Raw genomic sequence first — 19343 nt, 5'->3', positions numbered from 1 at the left:
TGAACAGAAAGCTGCAAGGTTATTATTGCTAAAGCTTCAGTGAAGGAAATAATTAAAGCATTAAGCATTTTAAGATTTTAAAATGACTTTAGGCAATCACCAGAAAACACTATAGGAAATCTATATACTGTAATTGAAAGGAAATTGAATTGGTCTTTATTTTTTAATCCCTTCTAAATGTCCTCTAGACGGTCAGACCATGGAAGATAATGCATCTTGTTTTGCCATCAGCAGTGCGACTTTCTGTAAATCTCATGTGCTGCAGGGCCCACTTTTATTATTTTTACTTAGAAAATGCCCAGCCAAATAGATAGTATGAAATTTTGTGTGTATTATCTTTGTTAGTCTCTGGTCTCATTGTTTAAAACAAAAACAACACAACCAGACAAAAACAACCTCTGAAGCAAAGTTAAGCTAAAAACATTTCAAACAACGAACCAGAGAAGTTGTTAGTTAAGTCTGACACTTAAACCTGAGTGAAAATCTAGATTTTATCTAACAATTTTCCTGTCAATCTTGCTCTGCTGCAAGGGCTATGACCCACTGTAGAGACAAATTCAGTTTGGATCTATGCGAACCTAACCCATTTTTATGGCTATTATTGGAAGGAGTTTTTATAATCAAACAGAATAGCTTGAAGTGAATCTCAGGGAGATTCTTGGGTATGAACAGAAATTAAGGAATCTCAACCCTTGAGTAATCCTTCAAAAAGATGTATAAAATCAGCATTTTCATTATAATGGAGTAATATTGATACCTTCATCATTTGGTGGTTTTGAGAAATAAAGTTATCAATATATGCACAGCTCCTAGTAGCTCAGACAGTAAAGCGTCTGCCTACAATGCAGGAGACCCAAGTTTAGTCTCTGGGCTGGGAAGATCTCCTGGAGAAGGAAATGGCAACACACTCCAGTATTCTTGCCTGGAAAATCCCATGGATGGAGGAGCCTGATAGTCTACAGTCCATGGGGTCACAAAGAGTTGGACATGACTGAGCGATTTCACTTTACAGATGATTAGTACATACTATGCACTACGTGGGGCTTTCCTGGTGGCTCAGCAGTAAAGAATCCACCTGCAATGCAGGAGACTCAGGAGACCTGGGTTCCATCCCTGGATCAGGAAGATCCCCTAGGGAAGAAAATGGTAACCTGCTCCAGTATTCTTGCTGGGAAAATCCCATGGACAGAGGAGCCTGGCGGGCTAACAGTCCATAGGGTTGCAGAGAGTCAAACATGACTGAGTGACTGAGCATTCATGCATGTGCACTATGTATGTGTTATAATTATTTTTATAAAAATGATGATAATGGTGATAATTTGCCTTTTAAATTTTATTGCCAAAATATCAATTAAGAGTTTGGGATGGTCATGTACACAGTGCTATATTTAAAATGGATAACCAACAAGGACCTACTGTATAGCACATGGAACTCTGCTTAATGCTATGTGGCAGCCTAAGAAAATGGCAACCCACTCCAGTATTCTTGCCTAAAAGATCCCATGGACAGAGATGCCTGGTGGGATACAGTCCATGGAGTTCCAAAGAGTTGCACATGACTGAATGACTAAGAACTCACACATATGAAAAGCCCCAGTACCATGGCTGACACATAGAAAGTATTACAAAAAATGTTTTTTAAAAAAGTTCTATTCAATGTAGAAATTAGTATTTCTTTATTATGACTGTGTTTATATGTGATATTCTTTATTTCTAGTTTTCCCGAGAGTCTGTATCCTGAATTTCTCTATGTCAAAATTCCATCTCTAGTTTTTGGTGACTACAGCTAACATTTAGCTAATACTAGGCATCAGAACAGGTGAATATGAAAGGATACCTGAGTTGAGTGAAAAAAGTTAAGTCTTAAAATCTAGACTGCTTTCATTAAGAACAGGAACAACTTTTCAACTTTCTAAGTGCTATAATCCATAGACATGTTAGAAGGATGGCAAAAAAAGAAGAAAGAAAACAGAAAGGTGAAAGACCTTCATAAAGCAAAGGAGAAAATTATATGTTCTGTAGCATATATGAGAGAATCTGGCAAAACATTAAAAAAACTTCATATCAACTTATTGATCTGCCCACCATGCACACACTTGATATTAAAAATAAACCTCCAAGGAAGGGCTTTTATTGGCTCAGGTCAAACAACCAATTATTAACAATTGCTAAACCAGAGAGTCAGAGTCATGAAAAAAGTCGGGGGATGAAAAAGGGAAAGCAGTTGTCTAGGGATGAAAAAAGAAAGCAATTCTCCAAAAGGCAGGATGGGGTTAGTGGCCATGCATGGCCACTGGAAGAAATCAGTGTGAGTAAAAAAAAAAAAAACAAAAAAATGTGAAAGAGAGAGGAGAGAGAGAAAAGAAACATTATATATTTATATATATATATAAAAATATATATATATTTATATATATATATATCTGTTTTGTATATATATAAAAACAGATAATGTTTAAGTCACTACCGAGGTCAGAAGATAAGATACAGCCACCACCTCTACTTCCTCCAAATGCTATTTCATTATCAATATTTCAAACCCCCCATTACTAGAGTACTTTAGAATTTTTAAATCATTGACTGCATTTACTTCTGTTTAAAGGAAGACATAATTAAGAAGAAGCTGGAAATTATATATTTTTAATTGTTTGTCCAGAGCATTATTGAAACAAACTGCTTATCAGGTTTTGTTGTTATTCCAGTAGTAAATATTTTGACTAGTTAATACACCAAAATGCTGTGTTCAAGTTGGCACTAACAAATGTAATTTATTTAGGCAAACTGACAATAAGTTCATCAAACTTAAAAAATAACTCCAACGGAGAAAAAAAAAACCCTGTGTTTACTTTGGCAGTTGAGATCTACTAGTCATGAATAAGATGACATTCTAAAAGCTATTCATGTACTTAGAATTAGGTAATGTAATTGTAAAAGGTGGATAGAGCATTGGAAATTTAGCTTTTTACTTTGTTTTAGATCTTTTTCCACCAATATTATATGGTCTATGAAATTAAACTCTTCTTGAAGAATTAATTAGAAAAAGTGCACATCAATGAAAATAATTGAGGATTGACTGGTTGACCTCAGAAGAGAACAAAAACTCAAAAGAAATTTCATAAGGTTTTAAATTTGGCAAGAGGACTGCAATATCTCTGATAATTAGACTTTCAACACATTTGGATTTGCTAATTGGATCTAAGTTCTAATTAGACTTTTATGTAACTAAAAATGACACATCATTGTATGAATTTAATGTGCTTTTACAGTTGAAACCAACAATTAGCAGCTTTTTCCACATTATTTTAATATGGAAAAATCTGGCTTTTTGCTTACATGTGACAACCCGTTCTCTTAAGATATATTGTGTACATTTTAATTTTCTTAATTAAGCACCTTTTGAGGAGCTTAAAAAGAAGCACCTAAATTGTTTATTTGTGAGGAAGACTTGCCGGTATATTGATGACTTCAGAAGCTTCAAACAAAATGCAATCAGTTCAGTTCAGTCGCTCAGTCATGTCCGACTCTTTGTGACCCCATGAATCGCAGCACGCCAGGCCTCCCTGTCCATCACCATCTCCCGGAGTTCACTCAAACTCACATCCATCGAGGCGGTGATGCCATCCAGCCATCTCATCCTCTGTCGTCCCCTTTTCCTCCTGCCCCCAATCCCTCCCAAAATGCAATACAAGGACATAATACAGTCTTTAACAGGAAGCAGCACGAATAACCAGGTGCCCCTATAAACCATTCAATTGATCAAAACAGTCTCTGAACATGACTAAAGTTCTGTTACATTTTTAAAGCCTGAAAATATGGAATAAGTTCCCAAATGGGAAGGCTCATTGGGGCTGGCATCAGAATTAATAGCATGGTATATCTTCCCAAGATGTGTGTTGCAACAATCTCTGCAGCTTCGCTTCTTGAGCAGTTATCTGCTAATTCAAATCACAGCATCTCTCTTTCCTCCTTATTTCTGAATTGAGAGTCATCCATTTTTATCCCGTTGGAATTTATAGGCAGTAGTTTTTAGACTGGTAGCCCTCAGATTTGGATGTTACAAGAGATAACAACTACATGAGAATGTAAAATTACACCAGTACTTTGGAGAGCAAAGAGCAGTAAATCATTGCAAGACTTTAAGGGAAAGACTGCTGCCAAAATCTCCCATGTAGATTGATAGCACTGACAAAAAAGGCAAATTACATTGTTTTATGTACTGTGGATATTTGAAAACAACAAAGCCTTATACATGTTTTATTTTCCTCAAATAAAAACTGTGACCCCTCTAACCACATTAAAAATCAGCTTTTTCCCCAATAAAAGCAATGTAAGATCTAATTAAAACCATTTAAACTGTAAGAAAATCTAACTTGTGCAGTAATTGATACATTAGAACAGGCATTTTACTAGAATTATATGTGCTATTATTTTTCTAATTAGTGTATTACTGGGACTGAATTATTGGTGTATTTATAACTCCTCATTAAGTCATATGTCTTCAGTGAGTCCCCTAAAGCCCTCTGGATACTGTCATATACCATATGATATTTAAAAGCAGGAAATATCATTTTTGATTGCTTCATTTGCTATTAAAAAGCAAAAACTGCACAGGACACTTTCTGTTATGTTATTCCAAGATTTATCATGCAGTTCTCTGAAAGGTCTATATATAGGTGATTGGACTGTTCCTCAGGCGGAAAAGTGACCAAGCTATTTTATCTTTCAGCTTGGGTGCTGGAATCCTGTCACAGGGCTGAATGGGTCCCTGACTGACAAGAAACTGGAGAATAACATGCGTGGAGTGGTTCTACGTGTGGTGACTGTTCTGGTAAGTCTGATCTCAGCCTTGTGGTTTTGGCTTCCAGGAGGTTATTTTATCCTTCATTTCCTTATGTTTCATTAACTGATGTCACAATATTAAAAGAGCTTTTAAAAAATCCTAACTATGCATTGTATGGTACTTGTAATTATCATATTTTCCAGCCTTCGATTTATGTGTGTCAGAATCAGGCTTTTACATACTTTTCCTTTAATTATAGTGCTAATTTCATAACTTACTTAGACAGCTTAGACCAGATTTCTATCCTTCTATAGTTTTCTACACATGACAAGATGGAGTTCTCTCTCAGGCATCCTCTCACTGAAATCCGATGGTCTATGTAAATGAAGATAACCAGGCCAAACAAGGGTGGATTTGATCAAATACAGTACATTCAGTAACACTGAAACGTTAGCTTTCCTGGGAAGGACCTACTTCAAAGTGAAGCTCATCGTATTGTTTAGTAGTTATTTATTGAGTATCAACTGTATTTAAGCTCATTACTAATCCCTGGGGACACTAATAATTAAAATGGACAGATCCGATTCTGTTGTTTTGAGTTTATCATCCAGTGATTCTGTGGCTATTACATGGGATTATACATGTGAAACATTTATTATAATTCCATTTGGTAGAAAAAACAATAAATGGTAACTGTTTATTCTATATATTATTATTTTCTCACATGATATATAAATAAAATGTTAATAGAAATAGTCTTCAATAGCAAAATGCTCCAATTGGTGCTGTCTAAATAGCCATAGGGGATGAAGACATGCCTTCTCCCTGCCTATCTCAATGTGTTTAACCTCATGCTTCTTCATAATACATTTCAAAAAGATAACCCGTAGTTATTAACTTCAGTTTTCTTCAGAAAAGCCCACTTCTTTTTAAATTTGAACAATTCTTTCTTATAGCCTAAAAAAATTACAGAATTAGTAAACATGAGAAGTGGTCTTTTTTGATGTGTTGATGCTAATTGAATATTTATCAGGATTTATAACAGCGATGACTGCCCTTTGCACATTGTTTAATACAAATTAAGCAGACTCAACATAATTTCATTGTCTATAAGAAGGATCTATGATACTCTCTATAAAAAGAAATTTAGACGATGAGTCTATCTTCCCTTTTGGTGCCTATAATTTATTTTTAGCTATGGTTTTAACAAGATTTTCATTGTTTGGAAAATAATTATATTATGAGTACTTGAAAACCTAATTGTGCAGGTGCTTCTGTACATACTCAGAAGTGTAGATATGCATTTTCACTGATGTGCTAGTATTTTTTTTAAAAAGGTATTTAAAGCATAATAAACTATAATAGTCTCTTCTCTAGTGATTAACATGGAAGCTCAAGTGAAAACCACAATAAAAGAAAATATATGTGCTTTGCTTTTGCCTTTGACATACATATTTTTAGGCAAGCTAGCCTCATTTACTCATTAAATATGTATCTAGTACTTACTGTATAATAGAGTTAGTTGGTAATGGGTATAAGATGAATGACACATATACTTATGTGCATATTTATGCCTCAAGTTACACATAGACTTTTGCTGGCAGGTGCATATGTAATGAAACAGCTGAGATTTATTTAATACTAACTATGTGCAGATACTCTACTGAGTTGTTTTCATGTATGATCTTATTCAGTCCTCATATTATTTCCAATAAATAAATAGTATTCTGATCCCAAGAATCTGGTTGAAGAAACTGAGACATACAGAGGTTGAAAAAAATGTGGATGATTATACAGATAGTAAGTAGCAGAGAGAATTGAGATTCAAATCCAAAAAGCCAGACTCTAGATTTCTTAACTTCTTCCTCCTTAACATTATATTTACTCCCTCTATTCCTACTGTGATAAGTGTGAGAATTGCAGTAGCTATAGGATTTTCTTGAGAGGTAGAAATGCTTAACTCTGAATAAGATGAAAGTGAGTTTTACTGGGAAAGCTTCATAGAGCCAATTATTTTCAATTCATTTCTAGGCCAAGAAAAATGATTGCTGTTTTGTGCGTGAAATGGTATTGCCTCACACAGTGTTAATACCTTCGTGCCCTATTCTCACCTTCGTGACGTGTAAATGATCCGTTTTCTTCAAGCTTAGCCCTGCCCTGACCCTGAATGTGCTTAGTGAGAGGAGATATGGAAAGGCTGTTTCCCTAAAGTCTTCTGTGGTACAATATGAATTTATGAGTTGGGTGCCCAGTTGAGCAAAAGGTTGTTACACTTGTTAAACTTCCTCAGTATACAGCCATTGTACTTAATAATTTTTCAGGCTTTCTGGTTCTTCCTGTAATTCCTATTTGAATGGAAAGCAGCCATGACTTTCTTATTTATTTCCTACAAGACCCTTTCCAGGTATAGCTCCTACTTATATGACTTTGCAAGCTTCTTCCACCCAACACTGAGAATCACTGAGAATCACTCTTCCCTAAGTCAATGCAGCGACTTTAAAATCATGATGTCAACTAAACCTGAAACTCAGAATTCTATATTGGACTTGATTTAGTCACCTAAACAATAACCCCTTGTATTCCAAGTATTTACCACTAGCCATTTCCAAAGAGAGAAAAAGGAGGGAGGGATCATGTGTAAAGGCCATGACAGAAGGTATCTTAGCCTTTATTCCATTCTAACAAAAATCTAATCCCAGTTATACACACACACACACACACACACACACACCACAGATTCTTTACTTCTTAGGAAAGTAATGTTATCAAAGACACACAGGTTAATAGAATTGATTTTTCTTGTTTAAATTTTGAAACTCCCAATCCCATCACTACTAAAGATACTTCATACACTTGAAGAAAATAATCTAATATTTATCTTAAACTAAATAAACTCCAGTACTCTTGACTGCAAAATCCCCTGGACGGAGGAGCCTGGCAGGCTGCAATCCATGGGGTCGCTAAGAGTCAGACACGACTTCACTTTCACTTTTCACTTTCATGCATTGGAAAAGGAAATGGCAACCCACTCCAGTGTTCTTGCCTGGAGAATCCCAGGGATGGGGGAACCTGGGGGGCTGCCGTCTATGAGGTCGCACAGAGTCGGACACGACTGAAGCGACTTAGCAGCAGCAGCATATTGTTTATGATGCCAGGGGCAAGTGAATGGGACTCAAATGGTTAAGTAAAGAGAATTAAATGAAGGGATTATTAACAAATAATGTAAATAAAGTTGAATAAATCAACAAGGGTGTTGAAGTGTCAGGGCCTAGATGTGCAGCAACCCTAAAGACTGATGTGATGGGGGAGAGAGTCTAGCAAAGCTAGAGCCATGGAACAGAAACCGCATCTTAGAAGTGGTGGCCTTGGCTGTGGGAAGAGGTTGGAGGAGAAGCACTCAAATCACATTCAGGCAGCGAAGAAATGGAGAGGCGGGTGCTCTAAAGTCATTCCTCCTATCTTTCCATCTACTTCCATCATTTCCAATTACAAATCCAACCAGAAGCAGAGGGCAAGGGAGCCCAAGTAATGTTAGAAGACCAGGAAGGTCTTCTTCTTAGGTCACAGTGTGGGGCCGTGAGGGACTCGAGGGCAAACAAGGAAAAACCATCTTCAGTATCTGTTATTTGGTCTGACCTATTAAGAACTTTATGTGTGTTAACTAATTTAATTCTTAAAAAAACTCTATAAGATATGTGCTAATTACATTTAAGGATGAAAACAGAGCTCAAAAGAATTAACTAAATTTCCATGTCCATAATAACTAACAAGAGCCAGAGATGAGTTTCAAGCCCAAACTTGAAGCCAAAGATCCTGATCCCTATGTCTTTAGCCTCTCTGACATTCTGTCTTTGGAATCAGAATAAATTCATGTTAGGTTTAATTTAAATGTAACTATTGAGATTACAGATGCTATTGAATTCATAATTTAAAAACATTTTTTAAAAATGGCATCGCATAAGGATAACTTTATTTTTAGCCATCACCAATGCCATATAAGTTTCTTAGAAATGGAGGAAAAGAAAGAATGTGAATAAATCTCCCTCTGCCAAACTCTGTTTCCATATTTGGTCCACTGATCTCTACTGCTTACCAAGTGGACCAACTGTCTTAATATGAGGCATTTATTAGGATTATTTTTTCCTTTTCATTTCATAAGTTGTACAACTATGGATAGCCATAAGTGACCAATTATGCCATACAGTTTTTTCATGGTTATTCACAAAAGTTATTGGAAACATCACTGAGTTGTAAGTATCATCATAATAATTATGAATCCTTATGAAAATAAAATGGAAAGAAGTTGGTGACAAATGGAAGATTTAAGAAGCTCTTCTGTAAGAAAAAGTACTAGATATCTGGAAAACATAAACTGGCCTTTAGAAGGAGATCACTCGTTAATAACTCTAATCTTCTTGATTTCGTTTTCTTAAAACAGACATATGGCATCTCTAATGAAACATAAACTCACTCATAAATTTATTTGAGAAGTATCTGTTGAGGGTCCTCTTCTAGTTGCTTGGGGTACATGCAAAATAGATAAAGATATTGACTTTGGGGAGTTTCATTCTAGCAGGACATTGAAAGCGCTAAGAATATTTTTGAAAAAATGCAATGCCTTTTTTCTGCATTGAATATATAGCACAATACTATTTTGCCTAAAACTACCATAAACATAATTGTATAACTTTATGTACATATGATTAGAAATTTGTGTTAGAGCTGTGGTGGTGCTTTTTCTGTATTTTATAAATTAAAAAACATAGTCTTTCATATTGTAATATCTTTGAATCAGGATGAGTCTTTCAGTTGATGTCTTCCTGCAATTAAAATTGGTAGCATTTTTTTGTCTTTATTAGTGGTAGGTGAAACAATTGTTCATTTTACAATTGAAAACATTTTAGGTCAAATAATATGTGGACACTATCTTTACAAAATTAATTAAGTTAATGGATATTCCTGGAAATTTAAATTTAACAAAACTGGGCGTGAAGCCATGGTAAAGAGACAGACTAAATAAAGAATACCTCCTAAAGGAAAGAAATAACAGTAAGAAATGAAGCCAATTTTTAAAAATAGGAGAATAACAGCAGTGAAAAAAATTACTATCTGAACTAAAGCTATCACTAGACCCATAGAAATATAAACATAGAAAATATACCAAAGCAGTTTATATTAAAACAACACCACACAAAGCAAAGTCCAAACTCTGTTGAAACATGTAAATTTTCCCAAGCAATCACCATGAGGAGGGTGTAGCAGGTAACTACCTACTGAACTATCATATTAAGAGAATTTTCCTTTGCCTAAAATATTTTGTTATAAGTCTAACATCTTGGGAATTATTTTAAGCAGGCCTTATTTGCCTCTAAAAATGGAAATGTTATCTGAGATCAGAAAAAGGTAAAAGAGTATTGCATGGTACACCCTAAACTATTAGGTTTGACTCAATAACTATCACTGAGCATTTATTGTAAGCTAAGCACTGTGCTAATCCCAGGGAGGCAAAGAAGAAAAAAAAAAAAAAATATATATATATATATACAGTTCCTGCTCTTGAGGAGTTCCACAGGAACCATTTTATCAGCATTAGTAAGTTCTCTATCAGAAAATAGGATCTGTTTGTGAAGGCATTAAATGCATTTAGCAGGAGCCTGGGAAAGAATGATGAGAGAGGGAGGCAGGGAGGGTGCACACAACGAATGTCACAGTGTTTATGACCGAATCTCAACGGTGACATCAAGGACCAGCTTTGTGGAGTTACGGAACAATTCGAGTGTTCATTTACTATGTTCTGTCACTCAGAACTCTTTGTAACTCTGTATTTTGTAAAAATTTCATTAGTGTTAGACTAATGAAATTAGACTACATACCAGTAAAACACAAGTTGTTTTCATGTACATTGTCAGGTATATAGAAGCAGGTCAATAAATATTTGTTGAATGAACAAATTAAGATATTCTGATAGCCTGTGGGTGTGTATGTGGAGTTGGGAGGGAAAGGAAAGAGGGAAGGAAGGAAGGAAAAAGGGAAAAAGAAAAGAAATTAAGAACTCTATATGTAATTACAAAAATAGGAACTGGAATGGACACAAGACTATGCCTGAATAAGTAGTCTTAGGATTCCTCATTCTTTAATTTTTACTTACTAAGACTAAATTTCCAAAAGAAATGCCAAAGGATTATGTCATTGTTAAATCTTTTGACATAGTTGTTACTGGGAAATGACATACATGCTTTTAAGTTAAAGAAGTAAAAAGTTTTAATTCAAAACATCAAGAATCATTCATTCACATTATTAAATAGCAAGTTTACGTTCCATGAGAAGTTACAAATCACAGAATCATTTCATATTATCTTGGTCATAGAGGCACTCAGTGCTTGGCTTTTGTTCCACAATATTTTTGCTATCATGTGAAATAATACTTCATATCTAATGTACCCATGAATTATGTCAGTGTAAGGATGAAGGCTTCCCTGGTGGCTCAGAGGTTAAAGCGTCTGCCTCCAATGCAGGAGACCCCAGTTCGATCCCTGGGTCGGGAATATCCCTTGGGGAAGGAAATGGCAACCCACTCCAGTATTCTTGCCTGGAGAATCCCGTAAACAGAGGAGCCTGGTAGGCTACAGTCCACAGGGTCGCAAAGAGTTGGACACGACTGAGCAACTTCACTTTCTTAAGGATGAATCAGTGTACTTAGCTTCTTCTCAATGTACCTTTTAGCAAAATAGTAAATAATATGCAATATGATTTCCTGTTGGAGTAATATTTCATTGTTTTTCCTCCACCTATTCTTCTCTTCCCAACACACTCATACTAACAGCCATTGGGCATATCCTGCAGAGTACTAGGTTTATAGCCAAAAGATATCCATTCAAGTTCTACCTCTTCTATTTAATAAATCATTGAATTTATGGAAGTCAGGAAGCTATTCTGAACCTCAATTTTTCTGTCTGTAAAAAAGGAACAAAAAACCGGCCACACAGGTTTTTTATGAGTGTAAATACCTTAAACTATCTGAAAGCAGTTAGTAAAGTGCCGAGTGTTTCTAAATATAAGATGCTGTTATCTCTGCAGTGGAACAATAATGTGTAAATTAACTACAGAAAAGGAAAAAAATGAGCATGAGTGATCGTGAAGCCATAATTAATCAGTGTCATCAATCTTTAGATTTTGATGGGAAATTATTTAAAGGACCCTAAGTTAGACAAGGAAAACATAAACTACAGAATCATGACTTTTAATCCCATTTATTGTTACTTTCCTTTGAAAATCTGCTAATGAGAAAAACCACAACTCTCCTCCTAGTGAAGATGGTGCTGCCTAGAGACAAGATTACACAAATATCTGATATTTTAAAAATCCAAATAATAAACTATACAAATTTCTGAAAGTCTGGTATGTCAAGTGTATTGTCTCAGGAATCATGTTTGGTTTTAGGCTAGCTTTAAATAGCTTCTGTATATGAATATAAAACTAAGAAAACACACTAAAAACAGCCCTGAAATGTCCTTTTGCTTAGTTTTTTGCCGAGGACATTGTCCAAGGTTTTTCTACTTGCAGACTTTCAGCGTTTTGAACCCCCGCCGAGGTTTAAGCTTTCCTGAGTCTCAGCCTTTGTCTTTCCTCAGTCTCAACCTGAACCTAGAGGCAAATTTAGGAGCAGGAAGAGTGAACTTGACAAAAGGCTCTCCTGGGTGGGCCTTCAGGCACAGATAAGGGAGGGAAGTTTGATGGCCATCTCTTAGTGGGCCCACAGCAGTGTCTGAAGAGGTCTCCTTTGAGTGTTAATAAAGTTTGGTTCAAAGCTCCAGGCAAAAATGACAACTCTGGCTGAGGACATGTCCTGTGGATACTGTCTTAAATAAATTAAGCTAAAACTCTCAATAAAACTTGGTAAGCGCCATGTAATAACTACTACACTGAAAGGACAATAAGCACGGTGGTTAAGAACACTGTCCTTGTAGGAATTCCACTTCTGAGGTGGCAGGCTGAGAAGATTCATAGACCCACTCTTCAGCAAAGTAAGCACCACAAAAAGCTGACTGACTGACTAAAATAAGTAAGTAAATAAATAGAAGCCATTTAAAATCTCTGTAAATTTCCTAAGGGCATACAAAAAATGAAGTAACACTTAAGAAAATGTACAGAAAGTCAGTAAAAACAACAGGAGGCTATAGCATCTCAACCTCATGGTTCTCTTTCTCCTTCCACCTGACTCACTGCCTTACTCAGCTTTATGGAAGCTCCACTCCAAGCCACTTTGGCCAAGAAGACAGGGCTCCATCTCCCTTAAAAGTTTCCAATGAAGGGTTATCTCTCCTGGAGGCTGCTAACATTTTCCACACAATCTAAATGTAATTTGAAAAGGTTAAGTCTTACAGCCATACCACCCTGAATGCACCCAATCTTATCTGAAAAGGTTAAATTCCTGGTGAGTGTGACCAAGAATTTGTGGGCTCCCTTTCTCCACCTAACTGTGACACATAGGAGGCAGTCTCTATCCCAGGTGTAACAGACTTAGAGTACTGGGGCTTTGGTTTCCATCACTCCACCTTGTTACAAGGCAGGGGGTTCTATGCCAAATGAGGTAAGTGGAGAAGGCCAGAGGCTGCCACTTAACTCAGTACCCAGAGTTGTAGCAAAGACTTTGTCCAGGGGAGAGGCAGTCCATAACAAAAGAGAATGCTTAAGCACTCTCCAATTATTTGAAACAGAGCATGGGGAATTTCAAGTCTTTGGCTCCTCTTAATTAAAAACAATAAGCTGAATCATAAGCCAACTAGTTTACCAGGAAAAGCCAGAAAAAAAGATAGCTAAGAATATCCCTCCTGAGGTCAGAATAAGTTTTAAAACCTGACTTCAAATATGACCCCTACCAAAATTTAGTTCCTTCAAACTACTGAGCAAATCCAAGGAATTGCTGAAAACAGTAAGGCAATCAACCAATAATCAGTGGAGTTTATCACTTAATGACTTTAATGACTATGATACATTTGAATACAGACACAAGCATCCTCAACAGAATGCTGGAAAACTGAATCCAACAATATATAAAAAGGATTATACACCATAAACAAATGAAGTTAATTCCAGGAGTACAAGGTTGGCTCAGTTTATGAAAACCAACATCATATCCCATATTAATAAAGGGATAAACCCACATAATCATCCCAACATATGTAAGAAAGCCATTTAATAAAATCTAGCACTCTTTCCCAATTAAAAAAAAAAGTTGACAATCTTATAATAAAAGAGAAGGAATTTTCTGAAATAATAAAGTATCATTTTAATGGTGAAATGCTGAAAAACCCCTCTTAATCCCTTAAGTTCTCACTAATTCTGTTCAACATCGCGGTGGAGGTTCTAGCCACCCCAATTAGGCAAGGTAACTAAGTAAAAGGAATGAAATTAGAAAGGAAAAAGTAAAACTTTCTGTATTTACAGATGACATGGTCTTGCAAATAGAAAATCATAAAGAGTAAACACACACATACACAATTAGAGTTAATAAAAGACTTCAACTGCTCTGAAGTGTAAACACTTTACAAAGATCAATTGTATTTTTGTGCACTAGCAATGAAGATTACAAAAAAGAAATTAATAAAGTTATTTTCATTTAAATATATCAAGAAGAATAAAATAGAATAAAATAAAAGAATAAACAGTAACAACTGCAATATTTGTACACTAAATGCTACAAAACATTCTTTGAAAGAAATTAAAATATCCAAAAAATGTGGAGAGATAGCATATAGTCATGGATTGGAAAACTCAGTATTGTAAAGATGGCAATATTCTCCAAATAGAGCTACAGATTCAATGAAGTCTCTATCAAAATTCTAGCTGTCTTCTTTTTTTTCTTTTTTGCCATAATTGACCAGCAGATCCTAAAATTCACATGGAACTGCGAGAGAATCAGAATAGGGAGAAAACAAACAAACAAAAAACCCACAAAATCTCAAAAAAGAGCAGTAGGAAGACTCACACTTTTCAGTTTCAAAACTTACTAAAAAGCTACAGTAATCAAACTAGGTCGAGGATAGACATCAGTAGAACAGAAATGAGTGTCCAGAATTAACCCATATATCTATGGTTAATTGATTTTTCAACAAGATTGTCAAGGTCATTCAATGGAGGAAAGAATAGTAGTCATTTCAACCGGATACCCACATACAAAAGGTGCAAAAGAATAAACTAATATCCTTGCCTAAAATAGCATACAAAAATCAACTCAAAATAGATCATGAATTTAAATGTATAAGTTAAAACTATAAAATTCTTAGAAGAAAACATTAGATGTAAATCTTTGTGACTTTATTTTAGCAGTAGATTCTTAAATATAACACTCAAAGCATAAACAACAAACAAATAGATAAATTAGATTTCACTAACATTAAAAATGTTTATGTCTCAAACGATAGAATGTAAAAAAATGAGAAGACAACCGAGAGCATGGTATAAGATATTTGCAGATCATGTGTCTGATGAGGGACTTGTATTTAATACATAAAAAGAATAAAGTTTCAAGAATGACAACATGTGAAAAATAAACCAATTAAAAATGGGCAAAGGATCTGGGTGGGTTTTCATAGAAGGTATAAAAATGACCAATAAGCATATAAAAAGATTCTCAACACCATTTGTCATCATAGACGTGCAAATAACAATCACAGTGTGCTACCACTTTACACCATGCACTATATACATGTGTGCATACATGCTTAGTCTCTCAGTCGTGTCTGATCTTTTGTGACCCCATGGACTGACCCCATGGACTGTAGCCCAGACTCTTCTGTCCATGGGATTTCTCAGTCAAGAATACTGGAGTGGGTTGCAATTCTCTTTTCCAGGAGAACTTCTTGACCCAAGGAATGAACCCAGGTCTCCTTCACTGCAGGCAGATTCTTTGCTATCTGAGCCCCTAGGGAAGTCCTTACACCCACTAGAATGGCTGTAAATCAAAAGGACAGATAAAAACAAGTGTGGCAGAGCTGTGGAAAAATGAAACATTTGTATGTTGCTGGTGGGAATGTGAAATAGTGCAAGAGCTTCAGAAAAATAGTCTAGCAGTTTGTTAAATGATTAAACACAAACTTAGTGGATGATTCAGAAATTCTACTCTAGGTATGTTCCAGGAGAAATGAAAATGTGTGTCCACACAAAAACTTGTACACATATGTCTCATAACAGCTTTATTTACAATAACAAAAAATGGAGACACCCAAAAGGTGTATCAACTGATGAGTGGAAGAAGAGTGGTATGCCCATAAAACGAGAGATCGTGGCAGTAAAATGTAATGAGGCACTGATAACACGGTGCCTGGACGAACCTTGAAAATATGCTAGTTAAAAGCCAGTCACAGTAGGTCACATGTTATATGACTCCATTTATATGGAATAGGCAAGTGTATAGGGTCAGAAAGTAGACTAGTAACTAGGACTGGGAGAGATTACAGGATTGAGAAATGATGGCTAAAGGAAATTGGATTTCTTTACAGAGTAATATTCTAAAACTACTATGATTGTAGCGTAAGTCTGTGAATGTAGTAAAGCTGTTGAACTGTACACTTTGAATGGATAAATTATATGTATGTGAGTTATATTTCAATGAAGCTATTAAAAAAACAGACTCCAGAACCAGATTATATTTAAATCTCCAGGTCTCCTATATGTGAATTTAGGCAATGTATTTAAACTCTTTATGATTCTATTTCTTTTTTTAAGATGTTTTACTCTTTTTGAAGAAACTTTTTATTTTGGTGAGGGGTATAGCTGATGAACCATATTGTGATAGTTTCAAGTGAACAGCGAAGGGACTCAACCATACACATACATGCATCCATTCTCTCCCAAACTCCCCTATCTAGTGTTAGTCGCTTAGTCATGCCTGACTGTTTGCGACCCGTGGACTGCAACCCGCCAGGCTCCTCTGTCCATGGGATTTTCCAGGCAAGGATCAGAACAGATCAGATCAGATCAGTCGCTCAGTCGTGTCCGACTCTTTGCGACCCCATGAATTGCAGCACGCCAGGCCTCCCTGTCCATCACCAACTACCGGAGTTCACTCAGACTCATGTCCATCGAGTCAGTGATGCCATCCAGCCATCTCACCGTCTGTCGTCCCCTTCTCCTCCTGCCCCCAATCCCTCCCAGCATCAGAGTCTTTTCCAATGAGTCAACTCTTCGCATGAGGTGGCCAAAGTACTGGAGTTTCAGCTTTAGCATCTTTCCTTCCAAAGAAATCCCAGGGCTGATCTCCTTCAGAATGGACTGGTTGGATCTCCTTGCAGTCCAAGGGACTCTCAAGAGTCTTCTCCAACACCACAGTTCAAAAGCATCAATTCTTCGGCGCTCAGCCTTCTTCACAGTCCAACTCTCACATCCATACATAACCACTGGAAAAACCATAGCCTTGACTAGACGGACCTTTGTTGGCAAACCACTTCAGTATTCTTGCCTTGAGAACCCCATGAACAGTATGAAAAGGCAGGCAAGGATACTGGAGTGTTTTGCCATTTCCTTAGGCTGCCACATAACATGAAGCAGAGTTCCATGTGCTATACAGTAGTTCCTTGTTGGTTATCCATTTTAAATGTAGCAGTGTGTACATGACCATCCCAAAATCTTTATGATTCTATTTCTTCATCTTTAAAATACAGGTAACATTACCTACGTCATAGAGCTGTTAAGAAAATTAAAGGAACTAATATATGAAAGAACAAAGGATGTCTTTGAGTAGAGCCTGGCACGTAGGAAGTGCTGTATCTAGGTGTTAGTTCTTATTATGCACAGCGTTAAAGAGCACATAAAAGAAGTATCTATCGCGTGGGTAGGGCAGTGGAAAAGGCTTAAAGAATGACACAAATTAGTTCTGAAACATAGGCAGTGACTAACATGGTATAGTGAAAAGGGAAGGAATATTCAACAATGTAAAGAATATACACAAAAGTATGCAGATATCAAGAATTTAAATTACTCTATAAGTGAGCTGCAGTATCACCTGAAGCAAATGAAATTGAAATGCAGACCATTCCAGCAGCCTGTGTGTTAGGTTTCCTTTTTTATTAAGAGCTCCTTTAGAGACAATTTAATTAGAAATTTTCTGTGAGAATAATGTTAGCATTATATAATTTAGATAATATTCATTAACTATTTAAAAACACCATGGTTGAAATCCTGATCTAGCTGTAAGGTAAGATAAAATGGATCTCATTTTTATTAGTGAAGCAGTATAATCAGTAGACATAGATATTTATGATATACATATTTTGTTATCTCTTCTGCTGCTTATACCCAGCTCATGTGAGAGAAAAGGGGAGAGTGCAATTTTTATAAACAGGCACTTGAGGAAGACTGGCTGAGGCAAACAATATAATTCATAGCAACACTGAAATATGTATTCACTTCAATGCTGAGTGAATAAAATTATTATGAGAATTGATACATGACAATGACTTGACAATTTCTTATTCTTTCTCATCACACCAATTCTTAAGATGATAGCTGTCATGCAAACATGCAAGGATCACTACAGCACTGAGATAACCATGCATGACCCAACTTTTCTTCCTTTTGGAAGATGAAACCTGAATTCTTAGAATAAACACTGCATAGATATTTCAAAGATATGGTACATAATTCACTTCTGAAAAATATATTTACTACTTGTCTCTAGAAGTTTAGAAAAGTATTGACATAGTCATTTGAAAATTCAAAGATGTAGAAACAGTAGGTCTATGTGATTTACATAACTTCTATAATATTTTAACCAACATCATATGAATTATATTATACTTTACTTTCAGAATTATATATAGCACTGTATCTAAAAGAAATCCAGATGTTAAGGTGACCTTGAAGTTTTAAGTTACTTTTTGCTAATGCAGTAGCTTTGGCATAGTTACAAAAAACACAAAACCAGTTCTATATATAATTCCTGAAAAACAAGTATAAGTAAAAATATGAAAACTAGAGAAATGCTTCTGACATAGATTTTACTTTCTAGAGTTACAAAGGAGTATATTAATGAATTAAGTGTTACCAGCCAGCATTTAGGGCACACTTATTATTCTCAGTTATTTTAATCTCCATGGAGCCCTAAAGATTATTATTTGCAGTTTGTTGATATGGCTGATACTTAGAGCTAGTTAAATAACTTCAAGTTACATTTGGAACAAAAGTGAGCATTGAATCCTTGTTTGTCTGACTTCTCACCAGCCATAGGGAACATATTGGAAAAGAGAGAACTATCTGAGGAGAATACTTGCAGAAATTTGCTTAGGGATCCTTTTGAGTCTTGGCTGAGTAATAGGTCATACAAGATACAGAGAAATTCTGCAATGCTGGGCAAACAATGACAAAAAGCATATCAATTCCAATTTTTTTTTAACTAAAAAGATAAACTTTTATTTTACCACTTTGTTATAATTCACTTTCTAGAAGCTATGTACTGGACATAGTTTAAAATATTAGAGACTTTTGAGACAGTTTTCTATTACTGGGAAGATCTTATTGAACGAAGACTTTATTTAAAAGGATACATGAAAAGCATGTATTTACC

The 19343-nt window shown here is 35.7% G+C and overlaps 1 protein-coding gene across 1 annotated transcript in view; it reads left to right on the top strand.

Annotated features, from left to right (window-relative positions):
- The first annotated feature begins 4732 nt into the window (after window positions 1-4732).
- Window positions 4733-19343, top strand: part of LOC138988187 (glutamate receptor ionotropic, delta-2-like) — a 268819-nt gene continuing 254208 nt past the window's right edge. The window contains exon 1 of the mRNA XM_070371885.1: window positions 4733-4828. Coding sequence (XP_070227986.1) covers window positions 4793-4828 — 36 coding nt within the window. The 5' untranslated portion in view covers window positions 4733-4792. The remainder of the gene's footprint in view (window positions 4829-19343) is intronic.

Source organism: Bos mutus, chromosome 6, assembly GCF_027580195.1.
Source record: "Bos mutus isolate GX-2022 chromosome 6, NWIPB_WYAK_1.1, whole genome shotgun sequence".
NCBI lineage: Eukaryota > Metazoa > Chordata > Mammalia > Artiodactyla > Bovidae > Bos > Bos mutus.
Note: the sequence above shows the minus strand (reverse complement) of the source record. Positions and strands in the feature narration are given on the sequence as shown.